General features: G+C 40.4%; 1 protein-coding gene and 1 non-coding gene across 2 annotated transcripts; both read right to left on the bottom strand.

The window, feature by feature from the left end:
- Positions 1–2,496: 2,496 nt before the first annotated feature.
- On the bottom strand, positions 2,497–2,904 carry LOC126070569 (60S ribosomal protein L32-like). Its single transcript, XM_049874863.1, has one exon. It carries the CDS (start codon positions 2,902–2,904, stop codon positions 2,497–2,499), a length of 408 nt encoding a protein of 135 aa, XP_049730820.1.
- A 73-nt stretch (positions 2,905–2,977) lies between these two features.
- Positions 2,978–3,115, bottom strand: LOC126057978 (small nucleolar RNA SNORA7). Its single transcript, XR_007513031.1, has one exon. It is a non-coding gene; the product is annotated as a small nucleolar RNA SNORA7 (small nucleolar RNA).
- Between the last annotated feature and the right edge of the window lie 5,276 nt (positions 3,116–8,391).

Below are 8,391 nucleotides of genomic sequence, written 5' to 3'. Positions count from 1 at the left end.
GTTTTTCTGTGAGAGACTGACTTGATTTGTAAACTTGCACTTAAAGCACAATAAAAAAAAATTAGTAGTAAGTATGTTCACAGATAAGTAATTACAGATGGTGTCAAGTGTTATCAAAGGAGTAAGCAGGTGACGTGAGTTAGGACAGGAGGGAGTTCAGGTATTAATAGGAGTTGTTCAGGCAGATGGGGTGGGGGTTGTTTTGTTGTTGTTGGGTGCCATTGAGTCAGTTCTGACACACAGCATTTCTGTGTACGACAGACCAAAACACTGCCTGGTCCTACGTCATCCTCACAATCGTTGTTATGCTTGAGCCCATTGTTGTAGCCACTGTGTCAATCCATCTCGTTGACGGTCTTCCTCTTTTTTTTGGTGACCTTCTATTTTGATGTCCTTCTCCAGGGACTGTTTCCTCCTCATAAAATGTCCAAAGTCCATGAGAGGAAGCCTCATTATCTTCGCTTCCAAAGAGCATTCCAGCTGTACTTCTTCCAAGAAGATCTGTTAGTTCTTCTGACAGTTCCTGGTATATTCAATATTTGTCCCCAACACTGTAATTCAAAAATGTCAGTTCTTCAGTCTTCCTTATTCATTGTCCAGCTTTCGCATGCACATGAGGCAAGTGAAAATACCATGGCTTGGTTCAGGCACACCTTAGTCCTTAAAGTGACATCTTCAGTTCTGAACACTTTTAAAAGGCCTTTTGCAGCAGATTTTCCCAAGGCAATGTGCTGTTTGATTTCTCAACTGCTGCTTCCTTCCATGGGCATTAATTGTGGATCCAAGTAAAATTAAATCTTGACAACTTCAAAAAAAAAAAAATGTTTGGCTGCTAACTGAAAGGTTGGCAGTTCCAATCCACCAGCCACTCTGCAGAGAAAGATGTGACAGTCTGCTTCAGTAAAGATGTACAGCCTTGGAAACCCTATGGGGGCAGTTCTACTGTGTCCTATAGGGTTGCTATGAGTAGGAATCAACTCAGTGGCAGTGGGTTGTGTCAGGTAGACTTCATGCAAAAGTAAAGCTGCCGGCATTGAAGGAAGCTATATCACCTCCCTCCCACATAGGATTTGACCCTGGTGAGTCCAATGAACAGGTATTTAAATCAGCATACTGGGTCAATTTTAATCTGAGATTAACTTTTTCTCTAGGCCTTAGGATGATCATCACAGCATAACGTCTCTTCGAATACATTTACCTGCTGCCTTTATAGGAATTCTCTGCACACACCTGCTCACCTTGCCCCTGCTCATCTTGCACATTGCCTTACACATAGTAAATGCTCAAAAAATGTTTGTTAACTCTAATAAAAAGTAAAGGATAGTCACCCCAAGTCACATAAATTTTCAGAGGCAGAACTGCAGTTCAAACCACTATTGTCTTGGTCCAGTCCAACTTTACACGCACTATGCTCCATGTGTGTGCCATTGCTGCCCAGTGCACCTGCACGCCATGCCTGCTTCATTTTCCAAAATGCGAACCCTTACCAAAATGTACTCACTGAAAGTTTAAAATGGAGTGCTTCTAGTCTGGACTAGTTTTTTTTTTTTTTTAATCGTGGCTAAATATACATATTTATATACCAACTCATTGCCGCCAATCCAATTCCAATTCATAGTGACCCCAGAGGACAGAGTAGAACTGCCCCATAGGGTTTCCAAGGAATGGCTGGTAGATTTGAACTGCTGACCTTTTAGTTAGCAGCCAAGCTCTTAAACACTGTGCCACCAGGGCTCCTATTTATACACCAGTTGCCATCAAGTAAGGAGCACTGGTAGTTCAGTGGTTAAGCACTCAGCTGCTAACCCAAAGGTCAACAGTTTGAACCCACCAGCCACTCTGCAGGAGAAAGATGTGGCAGTCTGCATCAGTAAAGATTTACAGACTTGGAAACCCTATGGGGCAGTTCTACTCTGCCGTATAGTGTCGTTATAAGTCAGAATCAACTCCACCGCAATGAGTTTGGATTTTTGGTTTTGCCATAAAGTTGACTTCAACTCATGGCAACCCCATGTGTGTCAAATTATACCTGTGCTCCATAGGGTTTTTAATGACTGATATCTTAGAAGTAAATTGCCAGGTCTTTCTTCCAAGGCACCTCTACTAGATGGGTCCAAATCTCCAATTTTTCAGTTAGCAGTGGAGCATGTCACCTAGGGACTCTTATCTGTGTATCTACCTATCTATCTATCTATCATCTACATAACACATTTGCCATTTCAACGTTTTTTACACGTACAATTCAGTGACTAATTACATCATAGGCAGGACTAGTCTTTTTGTGGCAACATTCTGTAACTGGTTCTACTTCTCTGATTTCATCACTCTTGAGTTTCAAACATTTAACTGCACAAGATAGAGATATGGGTATCCATACACAACTTGGAAGGAATCTATTATATATGTTTTCTTTTTCTTATTTTTCTTTCTTTCTTTTTTTTTTTTTTGAGTGTTTATGGTTTTACTTAGCACAAACACAACTTGCATATGAGCCATCTAGTCATTTTCTTCTCTGTGCAGCCTGGCATTGGGATTGGTGACTCTGATGGCCAGCTGCGCGGCTCTTTCTATCATGGTTTTGCGGTTCTTGGAGGAAACACTGTGCACAATCTCAGCACAGTAAGATTTGTTGCACATCAGCAGCACTTCCAGCTCCTTGACACTGTGGACCAGGAACCTGCAGAAGCCACTGAGCAGCATGTGTTTCATTTTCTTGTTGCTCCTGTAACCAATGTTGGGCATCAAAATCTGGTCCTTGAATTTTCTCCACACCCTGTTGTCAGTGTCTCCTGGTTTGCACCAGTTGTGCTTAATTTTGACACAATGGTCTGATTGGTGCCAGATGAACTTCTTGGTCTTCTTTTTGAAGATGTTGAGCTTCACCGCAGGTCTGAGGGAAGCCATGATGCCTTCAACAAAGAGGTAAACCCATGTCAGAGCAGAGTCCTGGCACCAGGACTTCCGCTCAGGACTTGAACATTGTCACAGTGCATCTTCCAGTCACCACCTACTGAGCTAGCTGGGAATGAAACGGGCCTCTGACAGGCTTGCTTTCCCTCTCATCTCTGAAGCTGATGGAATTTTAGCCACTCTTCAGACAAGGTCCTGGGAGGTCTATACACGTTTCTTTTCTGATGTTTTTATTCACTTATTATGAAGATCTTTAGGTTTTGAGTAAAATGTGGAGCAATGGATTTGAGTAATAGTGCAATAGGAATGATATACAAGATGATGAAAGCCTGAAGTCAGCTAATGAGACTGACAATTTATCAGGCACTTTGGTAAAGTTTTTTTACTTTTTTTTGGTATGTGGGCCTAGTGGTGCAGTAGTTAAGTGCTTGACTGCTAATCAAAAGGACTGTGGTTTGAGCCCACCAGCAGCTCTGTGTAAAAAAAACGTGGTAGTCTACTTCCACAAAGATTACAGCCTTGGAAATTCTATGGGATTTTTACTCTATCTTATAGGGTCACTATAAGTCAGAATCTATTCAACAGCAACAATTGGTTGCAGTTTTGGTATGTAGCAACTAAAGAAAAACCCAAGCCATGGTATTTTCAATTGCCTCATATGCATGTGAAGGCTGGACAATGAATAAGGAAGACTGAAGAAGAACTGATGCATTTGAATTATGGTGTTGGCAAAGAATATTGAATATACCATTCTTCAGAAGAATGAACAAAGAATGAACTAATCTGCCTTGGATGATGTATAGTCAGAATGTTCCTTAGAAGCAAGGGTGGTGAAGCTTCATCTCACTTACTTTGGACTTGTTATCAGGAGGTACCAGTCCCTGGAGAAGGGCATCATGCTTCTAAAGTAGAGGGTCAGCAAAGAAGAGGAAGGCCCGCAAGAGATGGATTGACACAGTGGGTGAAACAATGGGCTCAAACATAGCAACAATTGTAAGGATTGCTCAGGACCAGGCAGTGTTTGGTTCTGTTGTACACAGGGTCACTATGAGCCAGAATCTACTCAAGGGCACCTAACAACAACTTGGTGGCAACTAAAATAATACCTGGGGCATTTGTCATTCATTCATCATTCCGTAATATGAACAGAGGAAGGAAGGAAGGAGGAAGGGAAGGAGAGGGAGAAGGGAAGAAAGAAGGGAGAAAAAGAAAAGAAGAAAGAGAAAGAAGAAGGGTGAGAAGGGAGGAAGAATCAAGAAACGGTGAGTTGGGTGAGTACCAATTGGCTCCTGATAGGTACTCTGCATTGGGTATCAAACTATGTTAGGCTATAGACAAGTGGTTATAGTTCCCTCCCATGAATTTATAGAGTAAATGAAATAAATATGTTTTATATGTATTTATTAGAATGCTATAAAAGAAAGCATAAGTCAATTGCTAGGAAGTCCTACATCAATATCGAAAATAGAGTGGCCCAAATTTGGTAGTTTTAAATGACAAAACCAATAGTGCTGTCCATGAGGTGGAACTTGAGCAGAAAACCAGTATAAGCAGTGCTGAGAGACCATATTTAGACTCATCTGACTACAGTGGAAGAGTGATGTTAGGGGGTAGAGAAAAAAGTTACATGTGTAGGATAGGGAAGGACAAGGGGACATTTATTTTAAATGTACTTCATATATCACATTGTTAGTAACTAAAGTAGGCTATTAAACATAAAAATAAATTGCAAAAGAGTGCATTAGAGTAGTAATGTGGTTGAGGATGCATCAGTTTGTGAACCAAGGGTGCTTGATTCTACTTCTAATTCAGCCACTTGCTGGTGATAACCATGGACTGAACCTTAATTTCTTTAAGCCCCGGTTTCCAGTCCATAATGACAATAATAAAACATGCTTTGCAGAGTTTTATGAAGATTAAATGGCATAAAGCTTTAGGTAAATTTAAAGTGTTATTCATACCATTACTGTAGGAATGTTTAACTGCATTTAGCCTGACAGTGGTATCCAGAATGCATTGGTGGGAGCAAACTTTGAAGTCAGATTAGCTGAGAAGCTAAGGCAGAAATCCAGGTGTAAGATGATGGGGCAGTCAAGCAAAAAGCAAGGACTGGACAAAGTTGCCTAGAGAATGATGATACCACTGACTAAGGAAGTAATATGGAAGGGAAGATCAACTAAGAAGAAAGAAAATGTAATTGATTTAGCTTTAGGGTAGATAGGAGATAGCCTTAGGAAAATCTTGACTTGCAAGGAACAGAAAACCTGACCACGGTAGGATTAAACAAATAGAGCTTTATTTTTCTCACATTGTAAGAATGCCCAAGAATGCCACCAGGCTGGTGGAGGGGCTTAACAATGCCATCTGGAACCCCTCTTAGTCTGTTTTTTCAGCATCACCATCCTGGACCATCGCTTTGTCCACATGCTTATGGCATCACAGGTACCAGATGACAACAACATTTTCAGGTATTATATCCTAGCCTTTGGCAAGCAGAAAGGGGAAGGATAAAGAGACAAGTGAGTTAAGAATGTCCCTTTTTATAGGAAAAGCTAATGCTTTTCTGGAAGACCCACCCTTTAAACTTCCTTTAAATTTCCACACACAGTTTATTATCCCGAATTGCAACACTCGACGACCTTTAGCTGGAATATGACTCTGGAGAAAGGAGCTTCAAATAAAAGGTTGGATTGAGCAATCAAAAAGGGATTTTTGAGACTGTTAAATGGGACACCTTACCTAAAACACCTATCCCACTGTCTATAGGCCACTGCAGTAGCTGCTTAATAAAAGCAGTTTCTAATATTATTATGGAAACCCTGGTGGCATAAGTGGTTAAGTGTTATGGCTGCTAACCAAAAGATCAGCAGTTCAAATCCACCTGGAGCTCCTTGAAAACCCTATGGGGCAGTTTTACTCTGTCCTGTAGGGTCGCTATGAGTTGGAATTGACTCGACAGCAAGGGGGGAAATACTGTTATACCAAAATAGTGAGTGACTACCAAGTGGCAGGCAGTTGCTACATACTGGAAAGGAATTATTAAACAAAATATAATTTCTGAATGAATTCAGTTCTAAATCTTGAAGCAATGGTACATTGAAACCAAGTGAAAATGTACTACACGTGATTAGAGATTCAGGAAAGAAAATACTAATTTTTAGGTCAACATCATAGAGTTTAGAACTGAACTATGAGAGACTTTGTATACAAATATAAAATTATAACTCCCGAGATTACCCTCTAAAGAATACTAAACCAATTCAAACGAACCTATTGCTGTCAAATCAATTCTGACTCCTAGTGATGCTATAGGACAGAGTAGGACTTCCCCAAAAGGTTTCCAAGGAACAGCTGATGGATTCAAACTGCTGACCTTTTGTTTAGCAGCTGGTTAGCAGCCAAGCTCTTACTAAAGGAAAAAAGAATGGCCAAATCTGGAGCAAGCAATCTTTAATAATGGAGTCATGGAAGTGAAGAGGAAAAAAAAAGTGTTTTAGTAAAGAGTTACAGCTTACTAGTATCTGGTTCTACAGAGAAGCCTAGAACAATGAAGACTAAAGAAAAACCTAGCATGTGTTACTGATGTCCACAATTTCAGCAAAATACTGGGTGCATAAACCAAATCTCAAGGAATTAAATTAGGAAATATTGTTAGAGGATTAATATAGTGGGCATTTGAGAGCATTCATTGAAGACAACAAACCGTTAAACCAAAAAGAAATAAATGGTGGCTAAAAGTGGTAGACTGCCAGGAGAAGGCATTTTTAAGAAAGGAAAGCCCTGAATGTGTTTGAGGCAAGGAGGAAGGAATCACTATAGTAAGAAAGACTTGAATCACAGTAAAGGAAATGAATAAGCTTGAGAGTGAGATGTCTTAAAATAAAAAATGGGTGCAGCTTAGGACACATGAGGGAAGGGATAGTTACGGTGAGTAGGACTCAAATATGAGAGCTTAGTAAAGAAGAAGAGATGATTAGGAGAAGGAGGTTAACGTGGATCAATCAGTGAAGATTAAGGCTTGATTGTGAGAAAGGAAGAAGTAAAAGTATGATTGGTGATGGTGGGAACAGATGAAAGGAGTAAGGAATGAATGGAAAGGATGAATGGAAGCGATCCCAAGAAACACCAAGTGCCAAAGTATAGCTGGAAGCAATGTCTGAGTCAAGCATACATCTACTTAAAAAGAGAACTTAAGCTAGAAGAAATCCTGGAATTTTTTTTTTTTTTTCCTGGTGGCAGTCTGTGCTCTAAAAGGAAGGATAAATTTAGTAGATTTAGTAATTATTTTAGGTTGGGACATGATATTGAAGGCTTATCTAAAATCAGGAGACTTTAGGAGTCTAGGCTGATGGTGGTGGTGGTGGCTGTTAGCTTCCATCAAATCAACTCTGACTCTTTGAGACTTTATGTACAATAGAACAAAACATTGCCTGTTCCTGCTCATCCTCACAATTGCCAGCATGTTTGAGTCCATCTTTGTAGCTATTGTGCCAATTTATCTCACTGAGGGTCTCGCATGCTCTCGTTGGTTTACCAAACATGATGTCCTCCTCTAGTGATTAATCCATGCTGATGATGTGTCCCAAGCAAGCAAATCAGACAATGTTCTGTTGTGATCCATGAGGTTTTTGCTGGCTGATTTTTGGAAGTAGATCGCCAGGCCTTTCTTGCTGGACTATCTTAGTTTGTAAGCTTTGTTGAAATCTGTCCACTATAGGTGACCCTGCTGGCATTTGAAATACTGATAGCATATCTTTCAGCATTATAGGAATACACAAACCACCACCGTCCAACAAATTCAAAGAAGGTTGTGGAGACTGATGGTAAGAACCAGTAAAATAGTGCTCAAGTGGGGATGATACAGTCAAAGGAAGTCAAAAGATTGGAAAAAATGGAAAAGAATGTGGGTCAGGAGAGTGAGGAACACTGAGAAGTAGGCTTGATGGAGGTGAACAAGAGTGAGAAAGCAGTTGTGCTTATGAGAAGCTCACAAACTCCAAGATTTCAGAGGTGGAAAGCAGTAGCCTATGGTGGGCAATTCTAGAGTATGGAAGCCATACAGGGAAAGTGGGATCAGATATTGTTGAAACTGAGTTCATAACACTTCCTTGATAAACTCACTAGGAATGTTAACATCACTGAGAATGATGGTGAGTGAGGAACAATATGAATCAAAAATGTTAATAGTGGCTAACAGTGTGAAGTCTGGAACAGCCAAAAGCTTGACTGCTAGCTATACCGCTTAACAGCTGTTTGTCTTTGGACAGATTATTGAAGCCCTCTAAGTCTCATTCTCCTCTACACCCTGGAAACAGTAGTAGACACCTCTCAAAGTGTTTAACATGGCAGCAATCATGGGTAGTCAATCAGCAAATATTAGAAAATATCATTACCAAAAACCAAAAACACCAAACCCAATGCCATCGAGTCAATTCCAAATCATAGCGGTCCTATAGGACAGAGTAGAACTGCCCCAGAGGG

The sequence above is a fragment of the Elephas maximus genome, chromosome 1 (assembly GCF_024166365.1).
Source record: "Elephas maximus indicus isolate mEleMax1 chromosome 1, mEleMax1 primary haplotype, whole genome shotgun sequence".
Lineage (NCBI taxonomy): Eukaryota > Metazoa > Chordata > Mammalia > Proboscidea > Elephantidae > Elephas > Elephas maximus.
Note: the sequence above shows the minus strand (reverse complement) of the source record. Positions and strands in the feature narration are given on the sequence as shown.